Source organism: Numenius arquata, chromosome 6 (assembly GCF_964106895.1).
Source record: "Numenius arquata chromosome 6, bNumArq3.hap1.1, whole genome shotgun sequence".
Lineage (NCBI taxonomy): Eukaryota > Metazoa > Chordata > Aves > Charadriiformes > Scolopacidae > Numenius > Numenius arquata.
In genome coordinates, this window is record NC_133581.1 from 54,591,475 (window position 1) to 54,613,593 (window position 22,119).

The window sequence follows — 22,119 nt, forward strand, 5'->3', positions numbered from 1 at the left end:
GTGAAGGCCATCCCTTGTGCCATGAAAATGAGCATTCACTTGCAAGCAATTGAGCAGAGACACTTGCCTGCTTCTCCTGTATGTTAACATTGTAGGTATTTAACTTGTATAGGGTAATTAGTTGGACAGTTCACACAGCTTCCAGGTTTCTGTATATACAGAAACTATTTCTATCAGCTATATTTAATGCACATTTTAAAGGATTTTACACATCTATCTTGGTAGGTATTTAAAATTTGAAATTGGACACAAATGCATTTGCAACAAGCATTGTGGAATCTTATTTTTCAGGTACTTTTCTCCTGGAATATAACTTGCAAATCTAGCTGCTAGTAGTCTATATAGAGTTCATAAAGGCAAGTGTGTACTTTAGTGTGGGATTCAGTAGGATGGCATATCTTTACCTGTGCATAACGGCATGCAGTTTCCTCACATATCTTTATCTCACCATCCCTATTTCTTAGCCAGGCTGTCTTTTTAAATATAATTGCTGTTAGTATAGAATTGTGTAGGGAATATAATTTGTTAAGCATTCTCAGGCAAGTATGATGGAGACTGTGGATTGTGGAGATTGTGGATTGTGTTTTAGGGGCCCAGCTGATCTGCCCTTTCAAGTCTGAGGTGGCAGAGACAGCCAGGTGGTTAAGAATATTAAAATAAGAGAACCTCTGTAGTTTAAACTATTTCCAAATTAGAAAGATAGATAAACAGAGATCTCAGTATTAAAGAGGTATTAGATCTGTGTGCCTACATTCTTTATGATTTATGATTTGTTTATTGATAAAATCTGGGGTTTCAGGAAGGGTTGTGGAAGCTTGAGTGAAGCGTTTGCTGTTCCATTTTACACTCATTGAATTCTGTCTATTGTGAACTAATGACTAGTTAATGGAATTGTGGCTGTAACTCCAGCAAATTAATAAATACACACAAAGGAAAAATGGAGACTTTGTGAGGGACGAGAACAGCTTCTAGTCACCTTACACAGTGGCTGGCAGACACCAACCCCAGCGTCAGCACCAACCTCTATGCACTGCAGCAGAGGTATGGTCGAGCTTATCATATCCTGACTTGAACACTCCGTCTCAAAAAAAAAAAAAAAAAGTTTTAAACCTCTCCTTAAAAACAAAAGAGGCAATGTCCATTCTTTGTATTATCTGCACATTGACTCCTAATCTTTTGGAAAGTGTACTGTACTTTGTCTGCCCCAAACCATGAAACAACAAAGTTAATTCCTTTTCCCTTGCAAAGCTGGGAAACTCGAGTTTCCTTTGAGTTTTCAGGGACAGATGAGGAGAATACCCCAGTAGTTACCTGCTGTCATCACAATGTGCATTCAGCAGTTTTACACCAATTAAACAAATAGCGCAGGAGTAAAATCTGAATTACCTTTAGGTGTTGCATATGGGTAGTAGCACGGGATACATTGAAGCAACAGGACTAAATGAACATCTTTGCATTTCCACCTGCTCAGTGTAAAGCAGAAAGTCTTTTCTGACCAAAAAGTTGTCAGTCTGACACACGTGGTAGTGAATTGCAGTCAATAATAACTGTATTAACTGCTTGCTCACCCTCTGACAACGGTTGCTGTTCCCGCAGCAGGACAGCTGAACAACTCATGAAGAGCAGCTTCGTGAAATTCAGAAAGGTTTACGTTATTATGCCAGACTTAAACTTCTGTGGCTCAGAAGCTACTCTACAACCTGTTTGGTCATCTTGGCGGCACTGTAACCCCTGTCAGAGGTGACACATGCTTCAGTCATCTGCTTTTAACCTCCTTTTCCCAGGAATCAGAATTTGGCACAAATTTAGACAAAATTGGGTTACAGGGGTCAGGACAAGCAATGGCATGTATGCAGAAAAATCCCACGTGTACACAGCATTCTTGGGAGTCTTTTCTTGTGACTGACAGCAGAAAAAGAAAGGGCAGGCTAAGAAGAAAGGAGCTGAAATGAGTTAGGAGTACTTACTTAGTATGTTGGCTACCAGTGAAACTCAAATATTATCATTAGTTTTAATCATTCAAAGACTTGAGTACCATTAAATATATCCTGAAGTCTGTACATCCATACAAAACAGTATTTTGAAAATGTGATAATCTGTATAGCGTGAAAAAGCAAATTGGTTAAATGTGACAGAGCACTAATATTGATGAATGTACTACTTTTTTATTTTCTTTCAGTTTACAAGCTCTGAGGAAGGAAAAGTCCCGAGATGCTGCTCGCTCTCGCCGGGGAAAGGAGAATTTTGAATTCTATGAGTTGGCAAAGTTGTTGCCACTGCCTGCAGCCATTACCAGCCAGCTTGACAAGGCATCCATCATCCGACTTACAATTAGCTATCTGAAAATGAGGGACTTTGCTAATCAAGGTGATCCTCCGTGGAACTTGAGAATGGAAGGACCTCCACCTAATACATCAGTAAAAGGTATGGAGTAAATATGTTGTATAGTATGGAATATGGCAGCCTTTAGTAACCTCTAAATTGAAATTTTTACCATCATCCTTTCTTCTTTCCCTGCATATCAAATCCTTTAAAGGGATACAAATGTGGAAATCTGAGGTCTGCATGAGAAAGACAGCATGTGAAGGTGAAATAAACCTCTTATTTATTTTTTATTTAATAACGAACCTATTGATGTAACTATTAGAGCTGTAAGCCTTCTGGGTGGCATAGACTAAAGTGTTTAAAGTTATTTAGCAATGATTGTGTTGCTTTGTTTTAGTATTTTGTATAAGAAAGTGTTTGAGAGGAGTGTGGCATTATTCCTTGATTTGAGGACTCAATCTCTTAATTCTCTGGCTGAACCTTAAAGGCAGAATCACGTACTTCTGAAGTTGGAGAGCATCACATTCAAATTTTTAAATCTTCAGATTAGAGACTAGGATTTTATTTATCATGTTGTAACGTGTACAGAAATTATTTTGACTTCTGAGCCAGTAGCCATCTATCAACATTTCAGCCAAAATAGACTGTTTTCAATAATAAACATCCTCTTTTCATGTTCAAACAAGCAGTTGGGCAGCAAAATCAATGCTTTAGACATGAAAAAAGTCAGGTAATAAAGGAATGAGACAGTTCTTTTAGAGGCTGGCTGCATGTTGGTCCTAAATAGAGTTTCCAATGACTTCTGTAAACTGGAGGGTTTTTTGGTGTGGTTTTTTTTTTTTTTTTTTTTTTTTTTTACTCATACTACTAATGAAGCTAAGTGTGATCTTGCTCTCTGATAAGCATTTTAAATTGGGGAACAGGTTGCGTTAGCAGAACTTAAAGTTACCAAAACCTAGGAATTGTGGTTGTCCTGGCTTTGACAGGACAGAAGACTACCCAGTTTTATTTTAGCTGCTGATCGCACATTTTGGAGGAAACATATTTTGGACATAGGCATATGAGATTTGAGATTGAAAATTTCAGTTTTGGGGTTTTTTCCCACACGTTATGAAACTTAAAATCTTAATCTGCACTAGAATAGATAGACTGCATATAGCATGAGGCAAAAGAAAAAGCCATCTTTAAGGGTGGAGGGGGAATAGAATCTTATTTATCAGCCCACAGCTACTCATGAAGGGTTACTGTTATTGGTGGTGCATAGGGCTTTTACCTGCTCTTGCGTTTAAAGATATTAATATCATTTAAGGAAAATTATAATTTTCCATGGATGGACATAGATATGGAGGGCAAAAACCAAAGGACTTTCTGGCTGATGATTTAGTAGCAGGACATATTTGCGTCATTTCATGAATTTCATTTATATTATCTGCCACTTTATATATAATTTTCATGGAGGAAAAAAAAAAAGGTAATAATTGCATCATCCAGAGCATGAGTATAACATGGTTCATCAGGCTTCTGATATAATATGCAAATGTTCCCCATTTTTTCAGGATGAGAGTTTATTCTCAGGCAATTAAACAGTATTTCAAGGTGGATGTAGAGTGGATTCTGCTGTGCGATCTATGATCTGTCTGCTAAAATAAATAATTCTTCCCAAAATTCCTGTAGCTAGCAGACATACAGTGCTTCTACAACCTGTCCTGTATTATGGTAGGTCTGATCTCTGCAGAACTCTCTGTATGTTTTCAGAGTATCTGGGATCTGTTTTTCATTATCCTCTTGTGGACTATATACCTGAATAGTGAAGCTTCTTTTTTGTGCAAAGATTCTAATGAAGAAAAGAATTTTAAGGGAGAATGAAAGCTTATTCCTGGACAACAGCATAAATAGTCTGGCCTAGATTAATGCACTTTTCCCTATAAAAAAACCTAGGTAAACATTTAATACCTTTTCACCCTATTTGATGTAATAATCCTGCTCCTCCATGTCTGGTGATATAGTTTCCATTCCTCTAGGCATAAGGGGTGTGGGGGAGCTGAGGAAGGATTTTTGCCTTTTTTTTTTTTTTTCCTCCCCCTGTTTGACTTTTTAGCTTTATAGTAACTAGGATTGCATTATTTGCGTGTTAGTATAGCGAAATAATGCTTGATGAAACAGTGTTTCATTGTATAAGAATTCCTCATAAGCAGGTTTAACTGTATAGTACAGGTATATTTTATTACTTCACCAGTTCTCTCTACATAGAAACCTGTTAATACACTCCGATCAAACATTCATGAAATTACATCAAAAGAAATTCATTTTCATTTATTAAGGTCGCTTTTTGCTGCCCTTGAAGAAGTTCACATGGATAAACAAGCTCACATAAATAGCTTGCAGCTTCATGTGAAGTATAGTTGATAATCCTACAATAAAACACTAGACATTATATTTTGTGCGTGCCCAAGCAATCTTCTGAATAGACTTAAAGGTATTTGGAAAATTATATGAGAAGTACTTATGTTGTGTAGGCAACAGCTTACTTTTTTTTCTTTTTTTCCTTCTTCCCCCAAATGTGTTGGTCTTCTTGTGTTAATAATTAAATCTCAAAGCTTAATTTTAAATTTTTCCCCCAGTACTGTACAGCACTTTAATCATTTTAATTTCGTATTTCAGGAAGGTCCTTTACTCTGCCATGAATTTATCACAGCTTTTCTTAAAAGTCTATAAAGGCTGATGAGTTTGTTTTCTTATGCCTGTTGTGTAGCGATCACTACAAGTTGTGCTTGCAAATGAACACTCAGGTAACTCCATATAATATTTTCAGAGTCAATTACTTCATGGAAATATCTTGAGCAATTGGAAAGTAACAGATAGTTTTCTCCATTATTTTAGAAATATCTGTATTGTTGTAATGCAGATCAAATCTACAATGAACATTATGCATTATTCAAGAAATGACCAGGCATTCTCAGCAGTGTTTCAGCTAAATAACTGATGATTGTAACCTTTAAAGAAATCTCATTGTGGTGACTATTGGTAAATCATTTCTCCATTCATAGTAATCTTTATTTAGAGGCTATCTAGAAACCATTATATTCTTTTATTAATCTTAAAAGCAATAGCCAATGATTTGACATTTGCTAAAAATGGATAAATTTTCCATCTTCTAATACAGCAGACTTCAGTCAATTTTTGAGTACATTGTCTAAGGTTTTCTGTACGTAGGGAGTATGAGTCCTTGTAAACAAATACACACAAAACTTGCAGCAGATGAGTTTAAAGATTCCAGTTCCTGAAGACCAGGTCATGATTTTCATATGACAGAAAAGAATGATAAAGTTCTTTAGAGTAAGTAGGAATAAAATTGTTGTTCTTTGCTTACTACACACAATATATTATGAATAACAGTACTATTCTCCTCTGTTTCCATCCCTCCAAAAGTCTTTGTTTGATGGCCAGTATTTAAGGGGTATGTTCTGACGAGAACAGTAAAAGAGCTGCAGATCAATTTTTTGCACTCAAAGATAAGTTTTCTGAAAGTTCTGATCTGGTAATAGAAGTATTGTTAAGGTATATACTGTGTGTTCAGCCAGTAAGTAGTGCTTTACATGGCATGGCACTTGAAGTCCTTTTGTGCGTTCTGGTTGCTGACCCATACCAGGGCCTGTAGTCCTTTTCCAACACCAAACTCTTGTGAGAACCTTCATATTTTGGAATATAGTCTTCAAATGATTGACTACAAATTTCTTTATATTTTTTAGCACAGCCTGTTCCTGAAAGCATTCAAAGGTCACGCAGCTTTTTATGTTCTTCTCTGCTATTTCATAGGTGTTCCTACCAAGCCATATTTTCTTCCTATTTTTCAAGTGAAGAGAGGAAGGGAGAGGAGGAGTGTGAGGCACTGTGATGTTCTCTGGTGCGTTGAATATGTTTGGCTGATGTAAAGTCATGCCATGTATTTCCTTTTTGGGTGATCTTTAGGACACTGGTACTGACTTGGAACCACCCTCACTATAAAAAGAAGGCTCATGTCTCTTTGTCTTGAACAAGAGTTCCCACCATTTGCCATTTCTGTTTCTTTTGAAGCAGCAACCCAGTAGTCTGTGCCAAATTTTGCAAACTCGTCCTGGAAATTTGCCATGATAATATCAAAATAGTTATTAGTTTTGCATTCTTTTTTAGTGGAAGTGAGGTGTTCATTTCTGTCTTCAGAGATACTAGTGTTTGTGCAAGGTCAGGAGTCTGATTTCTTGGTGAATGACATGACATATGGAAATTAGCATACCTAAGACAACTTTGGGCATGGCTTTTGTCTGATTGAAAAAAGTAATTGTGGGACTATCCCCAATCTCAAGTTATAAGTGGGTTTCTTGTGAGTTTTTTTTTAAAGCCAATTTTTAACATTTTACGTTACATAAGTAAAATAATCTTACTTATCTTCTGCTGTAAGAGAAGAGGTGAATGAGAGATTCTAGGTGAGGAGTGAACAGGACTTCAGTAAATAGCACTGACCGACTAGTAGGTTGCGTGAAGAATGTCACTTTTTGTTTAGCCATCTCTACTTTTAGCATTGCATGTTCTGCAATTAGGTAGTTTTACACATCTGTGTTCTGGAATTAGTATATATCAGTATGAAAATAAATCGGATGCTGTCAAAAGTGTTTGTGGTGAACTGAATTTTCTTGTCCAAATTGTTCTTGTCCAGTCTAACTAAGATGACTCTGACATGTTGCTTGCAATAAGGCATTCAATGTTACTTCAATTCTGCATTGGTAATGAAATAAATTTATTTTTTTTTTATAATCACAAGAAGAAAAATTATGCCAAGAAGAAAAATTATGCCTTAAAACAAAATTACACCTGTTTCCTTCAAACTGGCATATTTTTCAAAGGATCCATTATCAGCATAAACAAAACATGTAAGTACAGGTTGAAAATGAACTTGATGTCTTATCATACTATGAAACTTGGGGATGAGGAAATAAATCCAGCACTTTGAATTCTCTGGGAAAGAAAATGAGCAATAATGATAATTGGAAACTATGGTAATTGTTATCCCAAATGTCAAGTGGGATTACTTTCATTAATTTAAATACCTTTTTCTAATAATTTTTATGCTGGATATGTATGCATTTTTAAGAGATAAATAAGTGGTTCTCTTCTAAATGATATCATTGTGGAAACCCTTTAAATAACATTACCTGTTGTTAGCCTTTTCTATTTTAAGCTGAGTGTTGTCTTCTGAGCAGGAGATGCAAGGTAGTACAAGCCTTTCCCTGCCAAACCACACAATCCTTCCACTAAGACCAACCTTCTCTTCTGAGCCACTACACGATTCTGTCTCAGGGAAACCATCTATAGGGACAAAGAAATAAGAATTATTTTATTGCTCAGTGTTTGTGGCCGAAGACTTTGGTTTTCATTGTTGGACATGAAAAGGTCAATCAAATGAAAAAAACATAATGCAGATGAATCAGCAGTATTGCTTGTTAGGAAAAGGGTCTCTGAATCTGGCCATCTCGCTTTGTGTGGAATTTCTCTTGTGCTGGAGAATTCTTGATAGCCCTGGAATTTATTTCTCCCTTCTTGCAGGCACTTTTCTTATTCTTATGAGAATCTGATTCCTGTTTATGTGTAGGCCACTATAAAGTGCTCTGACTGTATACCAGAATCAAACACTGATCGTAAACATAATGTCTATCCATTGTAAACCTGTTTGTGGCCGTAGGGGCAGCGCAGCCATAGGAGTAGGCAACTTAGTCGTCAACCTATTACAAAGGTTAAAGAAAAAGAGAATTAGGTGTTGTTTGAATGTAGGAAATGAGTGCTGGAAATTTCAGACAGTCAGTGGTAAAACATTAATGTTCTTTGTGAGAATTATTGATGGTTTCTAGTATGAAAGATATAGAACCCAAAATGAGATAGCTCTGTTTGAATCTCATTGTGATAGATAAGATGAATTGAATAGTGGACTCGGAGTTGGTGGTTGCCTAGTGACAAGTGATCATGACCTGATTGCTTTCAATCTCTGCAAATGGAGGAGGTTGCCCACCAATATACTTGGTGCTTTTGAGGGACTAATTGCCTAATGGGGAAACTTATGTGTGAAATTGATTGTGAGGAAAAGTTTTGATGGAAAAATTAGAATACAAGTTGTCTAGAACTCTTAAAGAAAAAATTATCCTATGCACCTGAAAATTATATAACTGCATGCTTTTTCAGAATGAAAGAAAAACCAATAACTTGAAAAAAGATGTATGTTTATTTATGTAAAACTTTAGAAATAAAAGGGAAATATGTAGCAGTTAAGATAAACTGGAATGTCTGAGGTGCAGAAAGTTGACAAGGATGAGCAGAGACATTAAGGAAAAATCTAGCAGTATTAGAAAAATTAAAGAAAAATTGGTTTAATGTGTATTAGAAATGGGAAGAATTCTGGCAACTGTATATGCTCATTACAGTAACGTGTAGTAAAACTTCTACTGATGCAGCAAATGCAGGAGAGTTTGATACAGGTTTCTTTTAAGTGCTTGGCCGTACAGAATCCATTCTACAGGTCTTTATAGTTCTGGTTACTGTTGACAGCAGTGTTCAGGGAGCATACGCAATCATAGTCATCAACAATGCAAAACCTTGGGGAGGAGAATTCTGCTGTCAGAGTTCATAGTTTGTAGGATGTGGCAGTGTTTAGGATTACAGCTGGACTCGATCTTAAAGATCTTTTCCAACCTAAATGATTGTATAGTTCTACGATTCTGTATCATATCTTCTTAATCAAAAAAGGATTATTATAGCTCATTGTGGGTTTTGTTGTCTTGTTAGTTCCTCCTTGCTTCTCCCTCAGGCTCCTCATGCAAAAACATTCTGTGGCTGGAATCCAAATTCTGGAGTCCCAAGCGTGAGGCTCCAAGAACTGCCTGCTCTGTGTTTGAGTCATACGCGATGAATTCTACCTCTGTCTTTTCTGCTGGGGAAACGAGATCTTTCTTTAGTGTCTGAATCAAACTTTAAAAATACTTGAAAAACAAAAGGGTATAATTCTTAGATATGCCAAAAAAAGCAGATCTTCCCAACAGAGCGGGGAAACCCCTGACGTTTCAGTAATATCCACTGGCATTGCCCCACTGTGGTTGCCACTGTTCTGTGTTGCTTTGATAGGTCACCTGCCACAGTATGAGCAAGTGACTCTGAAGCTCTTGGGCATCATTATCCTGAATCCCAGCTTACAGTGTTTCTCAGTTATTCCAGAACTGATGAATAAATTGTCTTTTATGTGCTCTTCAGACAAGGATCGGGATACCTCTGATATCAGCCTGATACAATTTTCAGCATCAGTGCTGGTGTTGTGAAGTTTGCAGTACTGAGCTGTCTTAGCCTTAAAGCGGTCGTAGGCAAAATATTGGGAAAACTCCTCCAGTAAAGGAATAAAAGTAAGAGCGTATATTTTTTTCAACAAACATGGATAAATGGAAAGTAATTCTCATAAAGCAAACCCAGCTTTGCTGACTGAAATGTGAAGTCCAGTTAACCAGGACTAGTTAGCATTGTATACTGAAGTATTTGGAAGGTGTAAGTGATAAGAACTATAGTTTTAAAATACTGGAAGAACCAAGGTAAACAAATTAACTGTATAACTGATTGATCTTGGAAAGCAGATTGAAGTGAAAGTTATTATTAAGAAAGAAGTTTCTGTGGTTTTCTGCAGAAACCACTCTGGCTATGATCATCAACTAACTGGGAGTAACATGGCATAAGTGCTGATTTAAAATTTACAAATTACAATGATGTTTGGAACATATATAATAATCTGTGCAGTTTAGTAAATCAAACCTCCTAAAATTTATTTACTTTAGTATCATGAAATGGAAATAATAATAATAATAATAATAAATTCTTATATTCATTTTTATCTTTGCTGTTCTAAACTCCAGGCTACTCATTGTTGCTTTGTAGTTAATTTTGTTACAAGACTTTGAAGGGTTTGGGGTTTTTTGTGATGCACAACAGGAACGATGGGAAAAGCATTTCAAGTTCCGCTCTCCTTTTTTGCATGAACAAAGGCATAAAATGAACCTGCCAGATCCTTCCAGTTCTGCTAGCAGAAATGATAGAATGATTTAGTTTCTCATGGTGCTTTATTTGTATCGTAAAAAGTTCTATCCATCACTTCTGTGGAGACACAAAACATTTACTGCTGGTAACAAATTAATACTCTTTCTAAAATGTTGTCAATCAGATGTCAGTTCCTGGAAGAGTTGTTTATTGCTAGAACACCACCTTACAACTTAACAATTAAATAGGAAAACAACCAAACAGTAAGTGTTTTTAAGAGCAAGGAAATAGAACAGGTGACTTTAATGTCTTTTTTCTCATTCCCAGCCACTACTGTATTTCCATTCTATTACAATGCCATCCATCTTCCTTTTTCTCTTCTTGTGCTGTTACACTGACTTGGTCATTTTTGCATTTTCATTATATTCTGTTAATATGGTATATTTTTCTTAGCCATGCTTTTGGTTTTTTTTTTTGAGTCCTTAGCTGGAACACTGAATATGCACAATGTCTTCCTCTTGTACTCAAGTTTCCAGTGTTGACTCTCTTCTTTTTGTAGTCCTGTGTTTTTCTCTATGTGTTTGCATTCTCAGTGCAGTCTTGTAATGAAAACAACTTGGTGAAGAATATTCATGCTTAAAAGACAACCAAACAAGTTTTTAACTTTTCACTTCATTCTTTCTTCCTTCAATGTGCATGTCTTTCTGTGCACAGTACATTTTGTGTCATTCAAAATTCACTCTAGAGTTGAGAACATACCCTCATTCCAGCTAAAAGATGATGGGCGTTGTGATTATAATTCATGGCTGAGAACATTAACAGTATTGAATGAGTGGGTTTTGCAAGAGCACGGGCTTCAGACTTGCAGAGGTAAATATGTCAGGAGGAGAATAGTATCGATAGTTGCATTGGCTCTCCAACCTTGGCGATGATTGTAAAATAAGTCAGGGAAAACTTTCAAAATAAACCAAGTTAATTTCTTGTCACTCTGTAATTTTCATCCAGTAGAAATTTCTGTGTAAAAGTCAGTGCTACAACAGTCCACTTTTCCAAAGCTCTTAATAAAATGTTTCCATATGATTTTTACATTCATGTTTTATGTTGCATGGGTTAGCTCCAGGTGGTCTTTTTTAGAAGCATGAATATCTTAAATTATATGTGCACTCTACATAACTTTTTCAAATAATGCACATGATGGGGTTAGCCAATTACAGATGTGCAATAAATCCGGTGTGCCAAAAGCGCTTGTTCTGCTTTTTGCTTTTAGTAATCAGAAACAGACAAAAAGTAATCACTGCTGTAGTTTTTGATATGTAAAATGAAAAAAGGCTGTTGCTATCTGCAGATTGCAATATCTGATAGAACTTTTGTTTGTCTTTTTATTTGTCCTTTTCTGAGCAGAAGAAAAGTGCTATGAAAAGAATTTTGGACAGAGACTCAGTAAAGCTTAATATTGTAGTGCTCCATTTTGCAGATGAAAACAGTTGAGGAATTAGATCTTGTGGATGGATTTAAGAATTTCAGTATGGCTATCATAACTTTAGTCTCCTCAGCTGAGCAGAGAACGTAAGGAAATACTCAAAGACCTGCTAAATTCAATAGAGCTTAGCCTTTGTTTCTTCTTTAATGTAGTTTATTGGTTTTCTGGGTCATCAGAACTTCTACTGTATATCTCCAGTTCAATGATTGCTTCTTTTAGACCTTGTTGAGTCTGTTGTGGAGATAATAAATACATCTGTATGAAGACCTGAAGAAATAGATTAATCAACTGATAATGAATGTAGCAGAGACCTTAAAAAAAAAAAAAAACCAAAAACAAAACACCAAGAAACCCCAAAGAGGAGGCTGTGTCCTTATTAGTATGCAGACATGAGGAAGCAAAGCAGTGTAAATGAATGGGCTTTTATAATATTTATTTTACCAAGAGTTACATCACTTTATGTTATGAGTAAAAAGTTATGACTCAATGAAAATATTTTGTCTGAAGTGAAAGAAAACACTTTTTTTTTAAAGGAAAGAGTAAATCTATGTTTCCCATCTCGTATGTTTGCAGTTATATATTTACTAGTATTTTCCAAAGTGACTGTATCAATATTTGGAGTAAATAATAGTCAGAACCCTGGAAACAAAGTTGGAAGTGTATGGATTTAATAATAATTCTTATTTTTATATGATATTTATATTAGATACCTGTGGTCGACAGAGTGAGATTTAGATACTGAAGGTAGACCCAGCGATTTTAAAAACCAAAGTGCAGTGATTTTATATCTGTATAATATACAAGTATAACCATGGTCTGACCAAAGTTTGACCACAATATCAACGCAGCTTAATTTCTGCAACTGTTCTCTTTGAAGCCAGAGGAAGGAAATAGAGTTTCCACCAAATCCCTATGCTCTTGTGGTCTCCCATTTCAATCAGGGATATAAAGTAGAATACAATGAATCCATAGTAAAGACTTTCCCAGGACATTAGAGAGATCAGTAAAAACTGTTTTCATTAGCTGTCTGTAATTAAAGAACACTCTTCATAGAGAGCTTACAATTTAGAGAACATGTAAGCCACTATATCTATCCAAGATTGCAAGCAAAATAAGAATCTCCACACAGCGGGGGACTTAGGTGTTGTTTTAAAATATTGAGCTTCCTTAAGAAACATATTTTCTGTTTATTTGCTAGCTTTTAAGCCAAGGTGAATATTTTTATTTTTAATCTCAAAGATTTTAGTCATACCATGATTTCTGTTCCCGTGGAAGGAAGGAAAAGCAAATCCCTAATAAACTACTTAACTCCAGTTGTGCCACAGTCCTCCTCATAAATGGAGCTGTTAGAAGATGCTTACCTGAATTTCAGTGCTTGAGCACGTCAGTCCCTATAATTCTTACTTACAAAGTTAGCTGAGTGCATCTGCACAAGCATGTGTGTGTTGTCACTTTGCATTCTATTTGTATCATATAAAAATTGTTTTTGCTTTGCTTTGCATGGGATGGTACCACATGCAAGTACAAAATTCTGTGTCTTATTTCATCATCTGGAAAGTCATTAAATGCATATTCATAAGCATAAAAGGAAGAGGGAGAAATATTTTTGTTCACATTTTTATACATACAGACAATTCCCAAACATTACCTATAGCAAGCAGAATAATATTGTCAGCATTACTTCAGATTTTATAGAAAACCACAGTTGTGCAAAGGTTTAGGAAAAATTAGGAGCTGATTGTTGGGGTGTTTTTTTCACTTTTTAAAGTATATATAACATTTCTACAACTATCCGAGCAACTCTACATTTATATATCCCCTTTCAAATTTGAATTGCTGTGTATGCCAGCTGTTTCTCATCCTCTTGATGAAGCAGAACAGTGCTGATAATGCTAATAGAGAAATTGAGGCATATACAGATTTAGGGCTAGCTTTTCAAAAGAGCGCAGCACCCCAACTGGGGCCAGATTTCAAAAGATCTCTGATCCTATTCAGCAACAAAATAAATAGCCAGATTTTCAAAAGATTTCAGCACTTTGGTAATCTGATCATAAGAAGCAGCTGCTGAGCACATTTACAAAGCCAGCCAAGAGTGACTTGTTCAGTATCACGTGAGAAGTGTGTGGTAGAGCAGGGAATAGAGCCCTCTTCCCATGTCCCAGGACTGAGAGTCCAGTTCTTAAACAGTAATGCTATCTTCATGTCCTTTGCAAGAATACTGTATTTAATGAGCTTGTCATTAGGAAATGGAATCCATGTCTGTGAAGAGATAGTTTTCAGAATAACACTAAGATTTACGCTCAGGGTAGGTAATGAAGCAATCAAATAGGAGGAATATTGCTAATCCGTTTTATATTGAATCTTGGTGTTATATTGTCTTAATTAGGTATATCTTATAAAAAGAAAAGGTCTATTCAGTACTTTTTAAAGATTTCATAGTCCATTGCCAATCTTTTAAGTGTCACAAGAAAAAAATTAGAGTACCTAGGTATTCTAAAAAAACCCTACAAAATCCTGTAGCAAGTATATTTTATGGCAAGTCCAGGTCTGATTTTCTGTGGGCTTCCACCCTCATACCGCATTCTGAGGGCATAGTGTTTATTTTTGTTTACATTTTAAATGTTTCTTTCTGCCCCTTTCTAAAGATGAAGAAATGGGGTGTTTAGATTTCTTTTTCTGAAGAAATGTATTTTGGTCATTTATTTAGATTTTAGCACACTATGGTTTTTACACTTATATGTTAGGCTGTTTATACTTATTTTGTGCTTAAACACTGTTACTTCCTCTTCTTTTCCTGCTCTCTGTAGTTTCTATCTCTGTGTTCTTTTTTTTCCTCTGCTATTTTTTTTCTCCAACATCCTATCCTGAAGACTTAAAGGACAAGTTTTCCTTTCACAAATATTACTAAGGAACTGAGAGGAAAATTAACAGCTCACCTAACCTCATGATACATTTTGCTTTTGTAACTGGTTTCTTCAACAGCCTCATGGAGGCTGTTGATTCTCGAACAACCTCATTAAACATAAAGGAACTGTATTCTTCATACAGACAGCTATGTTGAGAGGCCATTTGGCAGTCTTGGAGACTAAGAGCTCCAACATTTTACGAGGTCTGTATATTGACTCACCCATCACTAGCTTGGACTCAGCCCAACAGATGTTCCTTGGGTAGAAGCATCAGGCAAAGCTAGTGCTCAAACAGCTTTCCAGTGTGTGCTTACTGGCAGTTTTTATGTAATTTGGTCTCTAGCAGTGATGATGCCAGACAGTGAACATAGCGTGGGATGATCTTTGAAGATGCCCATATCTGTCCTGAAAGGGTTCTTATTTCACCTGCCAAACAGGAAGATGAATTTTGGAGACAGCCTCCGTTTAGTTTGAACTGAACTGCACACAAAGGATAGATACGATGGTCATGAAATGATTGGTCCTTGAAGTGCAGAGCACTTGCAGAACTGTTTTGTTGAGGTACAATGTTGAGCAGCTGTGATAAGCATCTAGTCTGACTTCTTGCAGACCCCAGACAAAGAACCTCATCCGGTATTTTCTGCATCTGTTTGAGATACAGGTTTATCTCTTTGGAAAGTATCTAATGTTGATGTAAAGCATTTAAATGATAAAGAATCAACTACATCCCTGGGCAGATTGTTCCAACGGTTAATTACTGTCACTGTGAAAAAAGCGTGCTTCATTTGTAGTCTTATTTCAGCTTCAGCTTCCAAACACTGGATCTTGTTATGCCTTTTTCACTAGATTAATGAGCTGCCTACTGTCAGAAATCTCTTCCACATGTAGGTATTGTGATCCTCTTAACCTTCTTTTCAGTAACTAAATAAATTGAGCTTTCTTAGTCTTTCACTATAGGGAATGACTTTCAGAAGTCTAATCACTCTTGTAGCTCTTTCTTGAGTCCTATCCAATTTTCTAACATTTTCAGAATGGAAGAAGCCACAGCTGAACACAATATTTCACTAACAGTGTCATAAAAGCCTAAAGTAAAAATTGCAATATCTTTTCCAGTGTGATATTCTCTGGTTTATCCCAGTGACATATATTTGATATGCATTTTGATGTAATATGAGTGGCTTTTTTTTTTTTTTTTTTGACTTTGGGAATTCCCATGAAATTCTCTCTCATTGTGGTGGTTCTGGATTCCTTTTGAGGTAAGGGTTGAACAATGTCAGGAAGTAAATTCTCAGGAATGATTGTAAATGCTGAAGGTTACCCTCTGTTTGTTTCAACAGCATAATTATTTCAGTAGGAATAGACTGTGGTAGAGAGAACTGAACTTAGAGAGCAGGCACCACAAGATAAGATTGGGGAAGTAACTCCTGGGGAAAGTGGCTTCCACGGTTAGGATATTGAATGGGCCAGAATAGGTGCAAGTGCAGTATGTCCAACGTTGTGCTAAGAGTTCCTTATGCTACCTTCCAGTCTGATACCTGGCTTACTCAGTCAATTTGCATTGGCGTATCAGGTATCAATTTCATATCTGAACAAGAGAAGCCAGAGCACTGCCAAACTAAATGAGCTCAAGACATCCTTCCTAAGCATGCGCAAAAGGTTCTTTTCCACCCAGACTTGCCTCCAAGTTACTCTAAACACACACCCATGTGCAGAATCACAATCCTAGTACTGTGGTGTGTGGAGGAATGGCTGAGTGAAAAAGGGCACGACTTGATTACAATGAGCAACCCAGTCTTTGATAGGGATGAAAGCCTGGAGGAGGCTGTGAATTCTCCTTGAGAAACAGAAGTATGAAGAAGTAGCTACATGATAAGCAAGAGCTTATCTACATGATAAGCAAGAGCTTAACTCACTTTCTAAGACCCCTTATTAACTGGAGCCAGAATTTTTATGGAAAGAGGAAGAAAATAACTCCTTCTGAATCCAGACTTTCCTTGGTTCAAAATTAGATGAACTACATGATTTTTCAGCTGTCTCTAGTATTTCCATGTAACAAAAAGATATGAGCCTTGTTTTTAAGGAAAAGAAGCTTCTTCAGAGTCAGGTAGTTTCTTCACAAGTATAAGTGAAGCTGCAGATTTTGCCAGTGACTTCAGCTTGTGTTCTCAACAATAAATTCTGTAAGTAACAGACAAAGGTTTCAAGCTCTCAGCCATTTACACTGTGAATTGCTTTGGGAGGAAGATATTTTACTTTCTTTTTAATCCCGTACAAAAGCTGTCTCCTCAGACTTCTGCGTCAATTCCTTTAACTTTGCAAAAATGCAGTTGCTTTCAGTTAACTAGCCCAGCCAGCAATCTTTGGTCAGCTCAGGGAAACTGTGCTTCAGTCCTCACTTCCAGAGGCTTAGAATTTCATCTGTCCTCAAAAATTTGAGGCAATTACTTCAATTCTATGCTATGTTAAAGGAAGTGATATCAGAAATTTAGGTCTTGCTTCTCTTGTTTGTGAAGTGAGTAAGAAAAGAAAGCTGTTGGATCTGCAGTGGTATCACTCCCCACTGCCCTGCCTGGCAGCAGGCTGCCGGGAGGAGATCGGTGTACTCTTACAGGCAGGCTGAGGAGACAATCGACTGTTACTTTCTTCCCTCATCTCACATGACCCAAATAACAATTTTTCAATTTACCGTACCCATATTTTCCCTGATTTCTTCCCCAAAACTATTTACTAGGGTTGTGTTACTCGGAACACTAGCCAGCATTTAAGAATGCATTGGCCTCTTTGCACACACTGTTGGTTATGAGTTATCCTATGATAAATTGGGTATTTATCCAAGGATAAATTGGATAACTATGCATTTGCATAACTTCCCTACAGAACTTTTAAATCACTCTTTTTTTAAAAGAGAAACCTAAATTAATTCATAATATTTGAGAGGAAAGTAAGTCAGGTTACAGATTATTTCTGCTATTAATGAACAATATTTATATATATATAAATGTATCTTAGTAAGTTACAATTGAGTAACAGGAAAGTTGAAATCATCTGAATCCATCTGTAGTATATTTTATGCTTCTAACAATTTCAATTTAATGCCTCCGTTTAGTTTCATACTGATGATTTATACTGACAAAAAGGAGGAAAAGAAAACAAGGAACCTGTCATCAATCATTCATTTAATCAAGTAGCAAAAGTAGATAAATAAACATACTGAGTTAATTATTCTTCTGTATGTAATGATTGACAATAATGTTAATTTATTCTCTTTTTTAACCTTTGACAGTCAGTATAGTTGGGATTAATAGGCACTGACAAAATGAGAAGAAATAGATTTCTGATAGCCACTGAATGTTGCTAGTGTTGGAGTGTTTTCCCCTGAAACTTCTCCCTGAAGATGTATCAGATCTATGTCATGTTATTTTTCACACTTTTTTTTTGCCGTGTTTCATGCCATTTTGGTGATTGCTATTAGTTTACAGACATATGGCCAGGAATATTTTATGAATGAAGAGGTTTCTGGAATATACAATATTACTTCTTCACATTTATATGACAATTGTAATTTGGAGATCTCACAATACTTTGCACGTGTTATTGCAGAGCATATTCAAAAGCTAGCAAAAAGACCGTGTTACGGCTAACAACTTGTTATCTGCTCCATCCGTCAGACAGCATTTCTTCCATAGTGAATCCTCTGTTCCTCTTTTGCAATGTTTTGCTGGGTGCATCCGAAGTGAAGAGGGGATTTTCAGGCCCTGTGACTTACCGGTGCAGAATTCCCAAAGCAGCTCTCACTGTTAGGAGTGCAGGAAGGTTAGCTCAACCTCCTCTCCTGAATTTTCACCACCAAATTGTGTCTAAAATATTTTTCTGTAATGCTATTCCTGTAAATTAGTAATAATTGTCCTGAACAATACAGGAAGAGGACATTGTGTAGCTTTTTTTTGAAATAGTGTGTAGCATGTCATTCAAATAATTGGAAGGCATGGTGTGTCACATGCTTTTCATCTACCTTGAATGGTTCATCAATGCACAAAACATTACTTAAAAGGAGAAACACAAAAAGATTCAGAAAAGATGCAAGCCACTTGGTGTGGTGTGTAGGCATCAGTCCTTCAAAGGTATACTTCATGGTTTTGCTAGAGATTTTCTGACAGACCTGTGTACCAGGGGACAGATACCCTTGCCATTTTGTGGCCTTCAGAGAGACTGTGGTTCTGCTGGACCACAGAGGATCAAGCCAAAGCAGGAGGTGGGTGGGCTGCAGTGGGGTGTGTGCAGCCCTCGACGAGCTGTGCCTTGTGCTGGTAACCCTGTGTAAGTGGAGTCCAGTGCCTTCCTGTAGCAGGAATAAGGTTGAGAGGCCCACAGAGGCAATTTGCAGGCTATAGACCTTATTAGCGAGGGTGGGCATGGAGTTGACTGTAACTGTTAATCTGTAAGAACAGTTAGTAAGGGCTGGACGAACAACAATTAACCACTACTGTGATTGCCCGAGTCTTGACCCTAAGAATCTTCTTGTCCCATACTCTGTAGATGCCTGCAGGCAAAGCTTCGTTTTTTGTTTTTCAGGCTTTGTTTAAGGGTCTAAAATTTTACTCTTTGGGAAAACAATGAATTTTCTTACTTAGGTCATACTGAATGTTATATATTCACTAAAAAGTATTGTAAGCCAAGATTCAAAAAAAGAAAAAAATAGCAAAAAATTTTTAGAATTATTTTCTCCTCCTCAAGTCACTTGCGACAAAAATGTAAGACTCTCTAGCTGTGTCACAAAACATAAAATAAAGGGGACCACTGCAAAAATCCTTAAAAGCAATCTGCCTAAATTTTTTCTCTGTGGCAGAATATCTCCTCTACCCCTTCACCGGGCTGAGTACAATCTTGCCCTTTGTGTATGACAGCTTTATGTTTACTAGCAGCTGTTTTCTCCTAGTTAAGCTTGACAAAGGATAGGGAATAAGATTAAAAGGACTATATTATTCTGCTTTCTGGTAGGAAGGAGAGAATTGCCAATATGGATCGTCCCATTGCTGATATCCCATTCTGAGCATTCGCGTTGGTGCTCTCCAGTCTCGCTACTGCTGAGGGAAGATGGTTCTCCCTAAGAGCACAGCTCTGCTGTAGCGGGTTGGCATCCATGGTAGCTGACTGACACTGGCAGAACCTTTCGTGGGAATTTTCTTCTCATCATGATTATTTTTTTTAAACCAGACATGGTCTAGAAAATAAAGCACTTCTTGCTCACTGAAGAAATTATGCTTATTTTAAGAAAAGAATGCAGATTTTTCATTCTTATTTGAGTATTTCATTTCTAGTCTTTAAAAACCTCATAATTAACATAGTATTTTAAATTATAAATTTAAAAAAATATAAACTTTGAAAAATGACATTTGTAAAAGAGTAATGTAAGAATTCTAGCCAATCGCTAATTTTGCTGGAGTATAACATCTTTAAGACTAATTGTTGGGTTTAAACAAATGTCATACCAAAGTGCATTTGTATTTTTAGGATTCAGAAAATTAACTGGTCAAGGATGTAGAATGTTTTGCAATATCATGCCTAAATGTACTGACACTATGTCAATAATAGATTAGGTGACTTTGTAGATAGTTGCCAATCTATAGATTCTTGTAACAATAATGATCAAATTACAATAAGAGCATATCTGAATTTGAATATTTCTTTAAACAAAAAAAGATATTTTTTCCCCCCATGTTTAGAACAGATATTGGTGTCGATAATAGACTGAAATATTATTTAATGGAAATTCTTTTATTTCCAATTTAGATTTTTCTGGACTTTCCTGTCTTATATGGCATTTACTAAGTATTTGAATTATATTTTTCTTTGTATTTTACTGGGCAGCTTATGCACTCAAAGCATCACCTAAGTACCAATAACACATTCTTGACTGAATAATGATGTATGTTGAATGTTACTTTTTTTGTCTTATAAATGGATGGCAATTTACACAGCTGTGGATGTGGGATGTTTCAATCCCAGACCATGTTGTAAGAAAAATTGAATGACAGTGAGCAAAACAGCAGTAATTATAAAACTAATTACTAAATGCTGATGATGCCCATAGGCTTTGCATAACTAAAATTAGAAAAGGAAATTGCTTTCGGCTTCAGAGAGGCAACATGCTAGTTATTTCACTGTTTCAGTCAAAATGGAACATGGTGTATAAAGTTCAATCAGGAAAAAACCCACATTAGTTTATGCACATAATTTTTTATACAGAAACGTTGAAGAATTCATCCTTTTGTCTTTTAATACAAACATATCTGTAACATAAATCGAGAAAAGTGACATGAAACTACTTGTTGAACATCTTTCTATGGCTTTACAAGGCCTAATTTACCATTGAATTACTTTAGCTTTGCTGTTTATCGAAAAACCTACATGAATATAAAAAAGCCTGTCGCCTAGACCCATAGGAAATAAATGTTTGGGATAAAAACCAGGAGACTGGATTTCAAAATTCCCTTAGCTGAGTTCCAGCTCCTATTATATGTATTGTGGGCAGTTATGGGGACCATATTCGTTTGTGTTTTCCCAGGGACAGACCTGCTAGAATGAATCTTAGTGACTACTCTGAATATAGTATATTTTTATATTTTATGTTCATGCCTATATTACATATATATTAATGCATACCTGTGTTTAATTAGATACACCTATCCATAAAATACTTAAAAGGAGCTTACATATATTAATAGATAAATTTAACATGCCTTATATAGGAGTGCAATATATATTTCAGTGTGGTTTTTTTAACACTGCATTTATACTTTTTTGTGCAGAAAATAAGAATCTTTTATGCATTCTTAGCACATTTCTTTAAAAAATTATTTAAAAGAAAAGGATTAAAACGTTGATCAGCTCATGAGCTAAAAAAGTATTAGTGACTTGAAGACAAAGCAGTGACAATTCAGGAAGCACACAGGGATTACAGCTTGCAAAACTCAGCTTAACACTTAGAATCTGTGCTGTTGATTCATACAAAATTACATGGACATTATGGGATTTATCATCTGAATTCAGGGTTGGGATTTTGGGGTTTTTTAATTCCCAATTTTTCTTTCACTTTTTTTAGCTGAGCTGAGAAATATTTATACTTATCCTGTGTGAGTAACTGATAGATACCACCTTCTGCGTTCTCATCCATCAGTATATGTCAAATGAATAAAAACCACCAAGCCTGAATATGTGTTTTTGACTTTCAAGTAGTTGAAATACATCTAGATTTTACAGATGTAGATAATGGAATCTAAAAATGAAAAATACAAATTCTGTAATCTGAATTATTTTTAGGATTGTATATCTTATTAAATTTTCTGAGTTTTGGTAAATACACAGTAA

The 22,119-nt window shown here is 36.1% G+C and overlaps 1 protein-coding gene across 5 annotated transcripts in view; it reads left to right on the plus strand.

Annotated features, from left to right (window-relative positions):
- The window catches only part of NPAS3 (neuronal PAS domain protein 3), a 607,981-nt gene that overhangs the window by 179,747 nt on the left and 406,115 nt on the right, over positions 1–22,119 (plus strand). For 3 of the 5 annotated variants that reach the window (XM_074149301.1, XM_074149303.1, XM_074149302.1), the window contains exon 2: positions 2,180–2,424. In XM_074149301.1, the coding sequence (XP_074005402.1) occupies positions 2,180–2,424 (245 nt within the window). Of the gene's footprint in view, positions 1–2,179; positions 2,425–2,536; positions 2,588–22,119 lie in introns of all 5 variants that reach the window. The other 2 variants (XM_074149299.1, XM_074149300.1) reach the window with 1 other exon arrangement.